Consider the following 14,212-nt stretch of genomic DNA (forward strand, 5'->3'; position numbering starts at 1 on the left):
ATGGGAAAATCAAAAGAAATCAGCCAAGACCTCAGAAAAACAATTGTAGACCTCCACAAGTCTGGTTCATCCTTGGGAGCAATTTCCAAATGTCTGAAAGTTCATCTGTACAAACAAGAGTACGCAAGTATAAATACGATAGGACCACGCAGCTGTCATACCGCTCAGGAAGGAAACGCGTTCTGTCTCCTAGAGATGAACGTGCTTTGGTGCAAAAACTGCAAATCAATCCCAGAACAATAGCAACTGCACATGGGGACAAAGATCGTACTTTTTGGAGAAATGTCCTCTGGTCTGATGAAACAAAAATAGAACTGTTTGGCCATGATGACCATCATTATGTTTGGAGGAAAAATGGGGAGGCTTTCTAGCCGAAGAACACCATCCCAACCGTGAAGCACGGGGGAGGCAGCATCATGTTGTGGGGGTGCTTTGCTGCAGGAGGGACTGGTGCACTTCACAAAATAGATGGCATCATGAGGAAGGAAAATTATGTGGATATATTGAAGCAACATCTCAGGACGTCAGTCGGGAAGTTAAAGCTTGGTCGCAAATGGGTCTTCCAAATGGACAATGACCCCAAGCATTCTTCCAAAGTTGTGGCAAAATGGCTTAAGGACAACGAAGTCAAGGTATTGGAGTGGCCATCACAAAGCCCTGACCTCAATCCCATAGAAAACTTGTTGGCAGAACTGAAAAAGCATGTGCGAGCAAGGAGGCCTACAAACCTGACTCAGTTATGGATGGGTCAAAATTCCCCCAACGTATTTTTGGAAGCTTGTGGAAGGCTTCCTGAAACGTTTGACTCAAGTTAAACAATTTAAAGGCAATGCTACCAAATACTAATTGCGTGTTTGCAAACTTCTGACCCACTGGGAATGTGATGAAAGAAATAAAAGCTGAAATAAATCATTCTCTCTTCTATTATTCTGACATTTCACAATCTTAAAATAAAGTGGTGATCCTAACTGACCTAAGACAGGGAATTTTTACTAGGATTAAAAGTCAGGAATTGTGAATAACTGAGTTTAAATGTATTTGGCTGAGGTGTATGTAAACTTCCGACTTCAACTGTGTACTGTAGATAGATATGTCGTCCATATGAAAGCCCAGGCCATTTCAGGCAGAAGGCCAAAGAGAAAGGCGAAGAGCGCCAGGCCTGATGCTGACGGCTCTGTCTGGAGTAACTGGGAATAACAGTGGGAACAACTCTATCTCAGCTGATAAAAGCAGCTGGCTCTGGCAACACTCCGTAAAGTTTTATAGTCAGATATGCACAGATGATCAGGCCAGCTGTGCGGTGTCATATATTCCCAAACAAACCCTGCGGGGCCTGAACTTTCACCTCTCACACACATAGGTTACAGAGCTCAGGAGCACACAGACACACACACGCACGCGCACGCACGTACGCACGCACGCACGCACGTACGCACGCACGCACACACACACACACACACACACACACACACACACACACACACACACATACACACACAGACACACACACAGACAGACAGACAGACAGACACACAGACAGACACACAAACACATACATACACACAGCCACACACACACAGACACACACTCAAATTCCTGCAGGTTGTGTAGAACACACACATACAGAGCCATTCATACAGAGGCTCTGTCTCTTACACGGGTGTAAAACATATTGCCCTTTCTATCCCAGAGCATTGTTGTGTGTTACAGCTCTGTGGATGCAAATATGAAAAGCAATAATGGTCTCTCACCCGTGTCTGTTGGAAGGAAACATGAATATAGGATGTGAAACCATGCAGTGCTTTCTATAAATTGCCTGTGTTCTCTCTGCTGGTGTGACTACACTCTGGCTGCTGTGGCAATAGGCATGCAGATGCAGATGCAGTGACGCAGACACAAGCACACAGGCACACACACATGGAGACACCGATGCAGACACAAGCACACAGACACACACATATACACATGGTGACAGCGACGCAGACACAAGCACACAGACACACACACGGAGACACCTACAAATACGCATGCACAGACATGCTCAGTCGTGCGTACACACGGTCCTACTCAGCTGATTAGTTTGGTCCAAGGCATCATCACACCAACACCAGCCAGCGGTTCTGTTGCCCCTGGCACCCACTAAGTCTGAGTCTGCTCTGTTTATTTTGGAACAAGAGCAAGACTAATTAAAGTGATGCTTTATTTATTTTCTCTCTCTTTGCCCTCTCTTTCTAACAAGCCCTCGATAATCCCTCAGTATCAGTGAAGGCAAAGTGTGTGCTCAGGAGTGTGTTGACACAGTGCGGCTCCCACACACACATACACACCTACACACAGATACACACACACACACACACACAAAAACATAAAACACACACACACGGTCAATGGAGCTTGACCAAGACTGGTGCTACAACACAGGGCCAGAGAGGTATCCTACGAAGCAAGCTAGATCTACTCAGGGTTTTCTAAAGCTAACCAGCTTCAGTTAGCTTCACATTCCAGCTCAGATGTCATCCGTACTACAACAGTGGATATTGCTCTTCTGCCTGCCGCTAACTCTAGCAGACATGTAACTGCCTGTGCGTGTTGTACATGGCTAGTCAAACGTCAAATTCTTAATTGAGACAATGCTGACTATATATATACATACTGTATATAAATAAGAGATTATATATTTTTTATGAATAAAAAACAATGCTGACATCAATCCATGGGCTTACCCGCGGGAAGCAGGGGTGCTGATAAAAATATAAAAACATTTAAATGAAAAAAATATTAAAATTCACCAAATTTGTGCACTAGGCCTTTATTACTCCTGTATGAGTAGAGAAAGATACCTGTCAGCAGAGCGGGGAGAAAAATGTAATTGGACTATGGATTTTACAATGACGCCTATAGTTGGCCACATTTGCCTCATAGTAATCAAATAAACCCTCTGTTATTCGAGTGTGAACACATTTTTTTGTGATCCATTAATGATTGCACAAAGAAAACCTTTGTTGCTGTTGGAGAAGTGTGAGAAATAGATTATTTCTTGTTATTCACAGTTTGGTGTTTCATTTCAGCTGCTCTTCTTCAAATAAAAGACCATCTGTGAGCCTTGATAAGCCTGGAAAGGGGAAATGAGTAAACCTCAGACTATGCAGAGGACACTCAACATTTCTCTCCTCGACGCCAGGTAACCTCAATGATGTATGCAGCATCAATGATGTATACAGGGAGACATGGGCTCCCCTAAATGCAACAAAAGTCAAACTTTGAGAGGTCTCTAAATATTGATAATTTGAAAGAGACGCTCGCCGACAGCAAGATGCATCAATCTCACCGGAGAAAGTGAGCGAAATAGCGCCCCTCTGTCTCAGTACGTGTAGCCCATGTATCTGATGCTGTCTGGACAAAATGAGTATGACATCATCAGATACATGGGCTACACATACTGAAAACGATGGTCCCTGTTTCTCTCGCTCAAATACTTTCTCCAGTGAGATAGATTCAGCCACTTGCAAATTGAAGGAAGATTATTAAAAACGGAGAGACAAGAAAGTCATTATTTCTTAAGATTAATTTATTTTTGTTGTTAAAAAATGTTGAGTAAGCATGGCTTCTCTTGGCATCCATGAATACTGTGTAGGCCTAATGACAATCTCAGAATCTCGTTACACTTATGGTGTTTGTGACAGATGTTTCTTTCCACTCATCAAATGGCAGGTGCACAGTGCACTGTTTAGATGCTGGAATTATTTTGGAGTGGACAAACATGCAAAGGTAGCCTTCTTTTTCAAGTGATTTGTTTGACAATCAGTCTTTACTATCTTTACTACATGTCTTTACTATTATGCCCATGCCCCTCCCCCTCAGGTATGATTCACGTTGGTATGCAGTATGAGGTTATGTGTGATTCTTTAACACATTGGGGTGTTGACAGATATTACAGTATATGGCCTAGAATGACAACATGGTCTCATTAGAATATGTAAAAATAGTGGGAGGCAATGTTTGTGTTTCAGCCTTTGTTCTTTAAAAAAATATATATTTACAATATATCTATAATAAATACATGTATTAAATATATTTACAATATATTTAAATATAATTACATAGTCTACTGTAGTTCAGATGAATCAGTAAGGATTGAATATCTCATACATCAGGGTGGGAAAAGCCCTACAATATTACCCAGTGTACAATTAGCTTGACCCCTTGCCATCACCAAGTGAAACATAAGAACCAAACACTCCTCCAACCAACAAATTACCGTGGAAATCCTGCTGCGAAAGGCGAGTTGAATCAAAGAACAACTCTCTCACATATATTTGGTCTGCCATAGCCGCCCACCACCAAGCTTGGACTGTCTGAAACTCAACATAAATCTCCAAGCCGCAGCCTCAGTTCGGCTCCATTTTAGAAACAGGGAATGAACGTTTTGGTTGTCTTCATGTTTGATGACAGTCATGTGAAATGAAAGAGATTTTCTACACCCACCCTTTTGTGTTTGTTTCTCAGCAGGCAGTCCCGTCATGGCATAGCCATAATCCCCCACCTTGCATCTCCATCACTGTGTGAATGGAAAGGAAGGAGGAATAGCAAGCCTCACCACTCCTAACAATGTACTTTATTCCACAAGGTTAGCTCAGGACAACTGGGTCTCGTATCTGTTTTAAAACGTTTCCTTTATAAGGTTACATTTAGAAAAAAAGAGTGTGGGGGGGGATCAGAAAGCCTTTAGATTAGAACTAATGACCGTTGGCAATCAGCTGTGTCTGTGTATGCGTGTGCTGAGGGCTGAGGGTAGCGAGAGGTGGTGAAAGAGCTCTTAAGTAGTCGTATCCAGGTCGCAAGCGTTCTCCTTTCTGTCGGCCGTCCAAGGACAACTAAGCCTAGTCCAGTGGGAGAGCTTTTGCTCAGCCAGAGAGAGAGGAGGGTGTGGTGGGGTGGAAAGGGGGAGTCGCAACGGGGTGTTCACTGCCCCATGGTGCCCTGCTGGCTGTGGTCTCCCTGTCAGTACAGCAGTAGGTAACTCTGGAGCCAAGGTGGAGTGAGAAAGGAAGGGAGAAAACTCTGAGAGAAACCATGAAAAATGTTGAGTATGAAAATGTCTCCCTTGGTTTATGGCAGCACAGACCTTCCAAGAGCAACACATCTTTAAATTTAACTTGAGATGCCTTTTTCCCCTCCGCTCCTCAACAGTTGGCAATGGCTCGGTTTCGAAAGCAAGGCCAAGTTGCTTGGAAACTGCGACCATGTTAAAAAAACACTTAATAATGTGGCGACAGGCTTCTGTATAAGGAGCTCAGCTTCCAGCTTCGGTGAACATGTTTGGTTCAGACTGAAACTTGGGCAGGTCTAGCTAGAATAATCTGAAATTCCAAGTGATCAGATCTCAGAATACTGACATACAGTATAATTTACCATTGATAAAAGGGAGAGAGACAAATGTTGTGACATTGGTTGTCCAGGCAAAAGTGAGAGGATATATTGATACCTACTTTTGAAAATATAATTCATAAAAAATGTAAATACATTTTCCACAGATCCCTGTTTTGGCAAAATGTTACATTAATATTCAAATTAAGCCCTCTCCTGGAACCGGTTTGTTAATGGGATAGTTCACAGATTGATTGAGCTTTCCTAGTGCAATTAAACCAATGGAATAGTCCCAAAAGTACAAAACCCGCCTATTTGACTGTCTAGGCAGGCTCAAGCAAAGCAAACACTCAGAAGGTCTGCTCCAGAGGCAGTAGTTATTTAGATTAATTTGAGGACTAAATCTCTTGAGATGCACCATCTTGTTTTTAAGTGTCCCAAAACGTAAAAGAGTTTTACAGCATAAAAAAGTTGTTGTACAACTACTAATAGGCCTACATCTAATAATGTAGCCGCTACTACAAATATTAATACGGCTAATAAAACTAAGTACCTATTATATAAATATACATACATTTTTACAAATATCTTCACATGGTGATGTTTCAATTAGTTTGTTCTTAACATTTTGGAAGGGCTTTCTTAAATTGACTGTGTGATTTTAATGTGTTGATTTCTATAGGTAAATGATTCCAGTCAGTTGGGCCTTTGTTTCTGAAAGGTTTTACTCCAACCTCATGATGTACCCTTGGAATTTACAATTGTTGCTGTTGTTGAAAGGAGTAGTGTGAGTCTTGTAAAGTTAGTTGTTCCTTAATGCAGTATATACAGGAACATTTAAGTTGATACATTTAAAAAGAAGTTGGTACCAATGCAGGTATGAGTGTCTTTTAATTCTATTCAAACCGTTCAAGGCTGAAGATTCCATACAGGAACACAGAAACCTCCCAACTGGATTTTCAATAAAGTCTCATAAATAAAGGTTGTGATAGATGTTATTCCATTGAATTGGTTTAAAATTATGACTAGAAACAACACACCACACACACACACACACACAGAGACACCGACACAAACACACACACACACACACACACAAATCAAGGCTTTGATGGATCAAACATACCTCTGGTGCAGAACCCCATACCTCCAGAGAGTAGACACTTCCCGTTAGAGAAACTGAATAAAATGCCCCATTGAGATGAACAAATGTAATGCACCTAAAATGTAACTGTCCTGAACACTTCCTAGCTCAAAGTAACTGTCTGACTTACTTGAAAAAAAAGTGTTTATTTTCCTTTTGGGATCAGTTTTTGCTGTTTTGAGCCACTGTATTCGGTACAGATGCAGATGGAACAAATTGAACATGATTTGAAAAACAACTCCCAAGGGTTACGCCTCAAAAACAAATAATGATATCTGAATGATTGATGAAATAACATAATTAAAAATGAACAAAGGGTCTGTCCTTTAGGATTCTGCACTTGTATAGACTTTGAAACCCAGCAAGTAAATGATGTGGTAAACCGGTTTAGAAACAAATGCTGTATGTCAAAACACAACTCAAAATAACAACACAAAACACAAGTCAAAACACAACTCAACCTGAGTGCTTTTGGCTTTGGTCACTTTTGCCTTCAGGTCTCCAGGTCTCCAGTTTTCCAGGCACTGGAGGAATCATGATGTTGCTTTTTGTCTTTCAAGTGTGACACTGGCTGCTAACACTGAGATTTGTGGCATTACAGCAGACTTCTCCATCAGCCTATCAACCAACCTCACAGATAATGCCTCAAGGACCTTGAGACTTCACAGTCATAATAATCGCTCAACCAATGTGTTTGGAAGCAGAACCTCCATGGTTTTTCCAACGGCAATTTGTTTTAAACAGTTACTTTTTCAAAAGGTTGAATATGAGGAAATCTGTGAGGCTGATTTGTTTTATGGGCTAGCCCAGCTCTGAATTGCCAGGACATATAGGACAGGTTTTAAGGGAGGGAGGGAGACTGACATTACATATGAGCCAGATGGATTTTCTCCTATCCTGGTCATAAAAGTTCTTAGGACAGTTCACAAATCAAGGCCTTGCAGTATTATGTTAAGCGTTTGGGATTGTTATTGTTATTTTATGTTTGTAAATACTCATGTAATTTACAACTTTTCAAGGATCATTCGAGAATCAACCCACCCTGACGTTTTATGTGTGTGCTTAACAGTTGATACTTGGCTGATAAACTGTCTAGAGCTTTGAGGCTATATTCCATGGAAACATGGTCAGCGTAATAACAGAAGAACAACCAACTTTCTACAGTTTTGAATTAAGACCTGGGATTATAATACTGCACCTAAACTACTTTATAGCTATAAGCTCTTTGTTTTATGTGCAAGGGCATTTTATTTATTTAGTCGAATGGTTTTTGGTGTAAAATGTCCTCTGAAAGGAAAGAAGAGGGCAGCAGGTAGCAGGCGAGGAGAGGGGAAAATGAAAAGTGAAATTCAAGATGGTGCCTGGCTTAAACGGAAAACGTCCGTTCTCCAGGGGCCAGTCGTCTTTCCGGAGAAGAGGAAAGTGGACCCCACGGTGGAGAGAGCTTCTGGTGGTCTGAGCCGGGCTGCCTCCCAGGGTCAGTGTCTAGGAAGTTGTTTCCCTGACACAAGCCTCAGAGAAAGGTCCTTTCAATGGTCACAATGGTCTCAACCTCCTTGATGTAATGATATTAATGTACTAGGCAATGCGCCTCCCAAACGAAAGTTGATATCATGAAGCTGCTTCCATATTTGGATTTTGGAGTAATCCCTATAGGCCTATCTGAGATGGGTTTACTTTTAGCATTTGTTGATATGGCTGGAATAGTGGCAAAACTACTACAATAGGCCTCATAAAAGTAATGGTATTTTATATAGATGAATAGTAGAATTGGCCATGTTTGTCAGTAATGTCATTTATTGAGCTTTATTAATGCACCTTATCAATAATAGTCACATGACACGATCAAGTCAATGCACCCTATCAATACAATATGTTCATACATGTTCAAGTTTAAGCAACATGTGGACTACACCGCCATTCAACTACAACACCCCCAGTCTGATGACAGGGAGGATTTGACATGTTTCATTGAAGAGAGAACAGGGACGTTATAGATTTATGAGTGTCTTTTAACATCTAATAATTCTCACAGACACTGATGGACATAACAGACATGTAACATTGGGAGAGGGGGGCTGCATAATTGTGCTAGGACATCAGGTTGTTATTCAACGTTAAAACGTGCAATTGGATGTATTTCATTCAGTGTGCAGAATGTGTGCATGTATTTCAAGATTAAGTTATCTGGAATGTACTCCAGTTCATAAAGTTGAGGCACACTGTTCCCTTCAATCAATATTCACTTTGAAATGTATTACAATATGCATTTTTTATGCTATTACAATTTAGAATATATTTCCCTTGTATATTTTTCCTAATGATAATATATCATCATTTGACTTTTGACAGTCACATTTGTCTATTTCCTTTATCTTCGTGCATTCAGCTAATAAGAGATTTGTGTTTGTATAAATTATATACTTTCATTCAGAGACTTCTTTACAAGTGTTGAATATTTTGGTCAACTTTACAGGCCTACACACAAAGAGGCTACATTACATTCATTTGCAAAGTCCCATGTAGGCCTAGGCCGTGCTGATATAGAACATACCATTGCCTTATAGGAATGTGGTGAGAATTATATAAGACGTTTATAAATGTGAAGTGTATTACCTTGTTGCTGTAATCAATTAAATATATATGTTTTTAAAACAGGGCATTTAGCAACCAACTTTATTGCTTGTCGGCCAGTTTAAGAGAGAAGCATTAGAGGTCCATACATGGAGTAGGGGTTGATTCTTAGATCTAGGGCTACTCATCCGTTTCGTCGATGATATCTGGAGCCAGCGAATGTATACAAACTATAAATTCCCCCTCTTCTCTGCGCTCTCTTTGGAGCGCCAGATTTATTCTGAATAACATTCTTTGGAGGAAAGGGCTTAGCATTAGCGGAATTACATTAACATGCCCAGATAAAGGTCTTGGAAGCCAAGAGATGTCCAAATGTTCATTTATCAAGAGCTTATGATTCCGATAGGCAACAAACGGTCTTTGTGAAGTAGCCCTAGCGAGGCTTGACAGGATGGCATCGTTATCCTGTCTCTGTGATGCATGCTGTTGGTGTTGCGCGTATAGGCATGTTTTCACTTTAATCTCCATATCCAACTCTTGACTCCGCTTTAGAACATTTGTATTCACATTTCTCATCAGGAAAACCCAAAAGGTATTTTAAGGCTTGAAATGCTAAATTAGGCCAAACCCACAAATGTGCAGGTATCACTAAAGAGAAAGAAAAAATGTGCTTCGATAGTATTATACAACTATTGCACAGAATATGTTCACACTTCCAGTGGGTCTGGACCAAGTGAAGTAATAAGCCCTACCACCTTAGGTCCATAATGCTGCACTACAATGTTGGCTATAGGGCTATAAACTAATAAATAGTGATTAGGCCTATTTTTACTACAAGAAGTTTGACATAACCTGCTATCAATAACATAGGCTTGTGGCATGTGTTTAAATGCAATTGAAAAGTTGCTATTACGCCATTATTGTGTGTGCAAGTAGCATAGTGGACTGCTAAATAAGGCGTATCTAATTATTCATTACTTCGGCTGACTCAACATCATTTGTCACTCACTGACTCAGAATTATGAGGAGGCCTATTTGTGGGCAATTTTTTTTGCCATCACCTTATTTTAGACACTTTAATTCATCTATGTCAATTATTTACATGGAGTTAATCAATGCAACAGGACAAGATAGCGTACATTCACTTGGGCAAACTGCTCGTTGAAAACGCATGTGGAATTTATTTTTCTTAACGACTTGCCTAACTTGCATTCGTAAATACAAACGATGAAATGGTGTCGGAATTGTGAGAGAGTATGACTAAGTCATTCGAAAAGCCCTGATAAGTGTGATCTACTTAGAGCAAATTGACGAGAGGTTACATGCTCCACCATGTTTCGACTGGGTCAATAACTGTGTCCATTTCGGCTTGAGTGTACCCATGCTGCTTGGCTTATACCCAGAAATCGAAATATGACTTAATGAATGACGTAATTGTAATATATAATGATATATTAGGTATATGGATAATTTAAACAGGAAACATAAGCACATTCCAGCCCTCATAGCAATGATACCTTCACACAGTGAAATAAGGCCTACGTGGCAGTGAAGTCCAAGACGAATTCATTTAAGGCTACTCAAATAAACGTAAATATCCACTTCAGAGCACTGTTTTGAGAGCGAATATTATAGGCTAGTCAAGACCTTGTCAGGTGTGAAGTTGTCTCTCCTTCAGTGTTGTTTTCAATATTCATTTGTCCCCTAAAGAGAAGGTAATAATGCCCCCAAAGTAATAATATTCTATATACATAAAATTATTTTTTTAAATCGAAAATCAAAATTAAGAAACTTTTTATTTACAATATTTTCAGTGCAAATAATTATTGACCAACATATAATACAACAATATTTATCAACGCTTCCACAGTAAATTACATGTAACATTGTGTCATGTTTTTGGATTTCAGGACACGGAATAAGTGGTTCAGATTAAAATTCACAACAGAATATTTCCTTCAGTTGAGTAAAAAGTCATGCACATCGCCTAATACTAACTGACCGAGCTGAAAGATGGAGGGAGTCATAATATCCCATACACGCTGTAGAGTATCCTACTGGCCCTCCACTTTACGACAACTGCGCTCTGTATATCAATTTTTTCAAAATAATATTTATATTAAATTATACATTTTACATTAAAAAAAATAACGTTTGACTGTGCACTCATATTAACATTTGCGATGATGGCACAGCTTCTGTAAGGGCACTGACTGAGTTCGCCTCCTCGGTACTCACAGGGATGGCCCCGGTCATGATCACACTAGTCTTGTTGTGCTCAGAAATGTCCATGTCACTCTTGTCCTCCTGTCCATCCTCGAAATCGGACTCGCTTGCTTCGCTCTCACACTCGGACTCTTCCGGCTCCTTGGACTCGGCCTCTGTCAGTGACTTGTCCGGCGTCTCCTTCTCCTTGTCTTTCTGTGCCTGGGCTTCTTTCGAATGCCTCCACTTCATGCGCCTGTTTTGGAACCACACTTTGACCTGCCGAGAAAGTGCACGAGCTCGTTTAGACGTCGTCGGCCTGAGCCCGAGGCCTATTACTCGCCAAAAGGTTGACAATGAAATATGCTTCATAGAAATATGACCCATAGAGCGACATAGTGGAGAGCATTAAGGCAAGCCTCTACGCAACACAACAATACCTTCTTGATAAGGAAATCATAGTCTACATTTCTAATTAAACAACTTTACAGTAGCCTAGGTAGGCTACAATTAAGTTAATGTAGAATAAAATAAAATAAACGATTTTGCGTAAAGATGGGCATACATGGCGTAAAGGTGGTCCTAGCCTACAAGAACAACACAAATACTATTAAAACATCATATATATATTACATTTGTATTGCTTAACCCTAATGGGGTTAGGTAAAACTATAACTTTCATCCGTTTGCAATAATTCGTTGTAATCGACTTTCATTTCCTTAGAAGTTCTCCATTGCGCAATTGTGTAGTTGCCTACTGGGCTATATTACCGGGCGTGTCCTCCTCTGAGTGGAGGCTTCCTGTCGTAACAGCACAAGGCCAAGTTTGATTGTTTTACACTATTATGTCTTTCCATCTCAAGAATCAAGGATTCTAAAAAAATAACTCCAGATTTGCATGGTCTATGCTTAAACATGGTTAATTGAAAAGGCCTGCTTGTCCATACAATAGCCCAATTGAGGCTTATAGGTTACAGTAACGTGCACGTATCTTACCTGTGCGTCTGTTAGGCCAAGCATTGCAGCCAGTTGTTTTCTGTCGGGTTTGGTGACGTATTTCTGTATTTCGAAACGTTTCTCAAGCCCTTTTCTTTGCAGATTGGAGAAGACCGCCCGCGACCAGGACCTCTTCCTTTTGTACGTCTGTGGCATCGTGTCTTTAGTAAGGACAGCATATGGACCTGTATAAATAAAGGGACATAAAGGTTGAGCAATGTTATTTATTCGTTCAAAATTCAAAGTGTAACGATCTTTGGTCAATTATACTCTGCAAAAATACAAGAACAACAGAACATATGCCTAAGGTTTAAAAGCAAAGTCTGAATTTGAAAGGCTATGTAAAAATATTGTTCGAATCCTTAAATGCGCTGTGTGCGTAAAAAGGCCATTTGAAATATGCGGACGGCTACACTACCTGGAAAGGTGTCCTGAAACTGATGCTGCCCTGATTGCCTGGCGCTGTTTAGTGAGCTCATCATGGAGGACGCGTCGCGCATCCCCGGGTCTATGGATGCGAAGTACTGGCTCGCTGGCTGGATCCCTGACTGACGGTTCGAGCTAACAATGGACGTGAGATCTGTCACAGGGCGAGAGATAAGTAAGAAATTACCGCAACGTATACACGAGTATTCAACGCTGAAACTTTTCAGCAAAAAATTAACTTTTGTGTGCGAGTCTGAATGTTGTCTGAAGCTAGAAAGTTCCTAGTTTTATAGTTTGGCAACTGTGGAACCTTGGATATTCATATAGAGGTTTTTCTATGAGTGCGTAAAGGATAAAGAGTACGTGTTGCCTCAGTGGTGTTGGTGCCTTCAAGGTCAGTACTTCAAATCAAATCAAATCAATTGTATTGGTCACATACACATATTTAGCAGATGTTATTGCGGTTGTAGCGAAATGCTTGTGTTCCTAGCTCCAACAGTCCAACAATGCAACAGTACTTTGTAAACGTATCTTGAAGTCAATTTAGCCATCTTATAAAAATGTGCCTTTACAACATTATGGCATTCTTAAATGCTTTCTTTGGCAGTGAGATAACCTTGATGTAGGCTATACATTAGTTATTTTAGAGAATTCAGTGAAAAGTGAACTTCAAAGCATACCTCTTAAAGACGATATGTCTTTTGTTTTGGGGTCGAAGTCTGTTGACAATATCCGATCGATTCCGAACTTGAGGTCCTTGCTTGAAGGTGGGGGAGCTTGTTGGGAGCTGAGACTCGTTCTAGATACCGAAGTTAAGTGTATTCCGTGTCTGTGATAAGGAGACCCGGGGTTCACTCTCCCACCGTAGATCGACTGCTCTGGCCCCACCGGTGAAGGACGCAATGGCGATCCAGAGGCGTGAACCTGAGAACGGTGTCCCATATGAGTCATGAGGGCCGAGGATCCCGGGATGTTCTCAGCATCACCGACCTGCAAAATGTCAGCAATGCAAAAGGAGGGCTTCTTCATTGTATCCATAGCGAAACCACCCGCGCAATAAGCAGACCAAAGACTAAAATTCGATGCGTAAAACGGGTTGAGTCCGGCCGTATACATCCTTAACTCGTAATGTTGCCCCTCGGTTTATCAGAAACGACAATACAACAATAAATTCGGCATACAACTTTTAGTTAAGTGTAGTCAGAGAAAGCTGCCGTCTTTATGTAAGTGCCAGAAATCTTTATCAAACAACTCTGAAATTTTAGTCTTTGGTCTAAGTACTTCCACAGTGAAGTTTCTCCTCTGACACTGATTGGTTGCTTTTTAGCCAATAGAAGTTTGGTCTCGAACACCGAAACACGCCCTTGTGATGGAGATACGCATAGTTAAGTGTTGCTAATGACAGCGACATGCTCGTTGACCTCTTGAATATCTTCATAAACATTTTCAACTGCAGCCACCGACACCATCATCATCTTCGTCACCATCTTCATCGTCTTC

At 40.7% G+C, this 14,212-nt stretch overlaps 1 protein-coding gene across 1 annotated transcript; it reads right to left on the minus strand.

Annotated features, from left to right (window-relative positions):
- Positions 1-10,862: 10,862 nt before the first annotated feature.
- Positions 10,863-13,976, minus strand: LOC120024422 (H2.0-like homeobox protein). The gene is made up of 4 exons (XM_038968663.1): positions 13,393-13,976; positions 12,705-12,866; positions 12,287-12,471; positions 10,863-11,569 (listed from the first exon to the last, which is right to left on the minus strand). The coding sequence occupies exons 1-4, from the start codon at positions 13,826-13,828 to the stop codon at positions 11,252-11,254; spliced, it is 1,101 nt and encodes a 366-aa protein (XP_038824591.1). The 5' UTR covers positions 13,829-13,976; the 3' UTR covers positions 10,863-11,251.
- Between the last annotated feature and the right edge of the window lie 236 nt (positions 13,977-14,212).

Source organism: Salvelinus namaycush, chromosome 29 (genome assembly GCF_016432855.1).
Source record: "Salvelinus namaycush isolate Seneca chromosome 29, SaNama_1.0, whole genome shotgun sequence".
Lineage (NCBI taxonomy): Eukaryota > Metazoa > Chordata > Actinopteri > Salmoniformes > Salmonidae > Salvelinus > Salvelinus namaycush.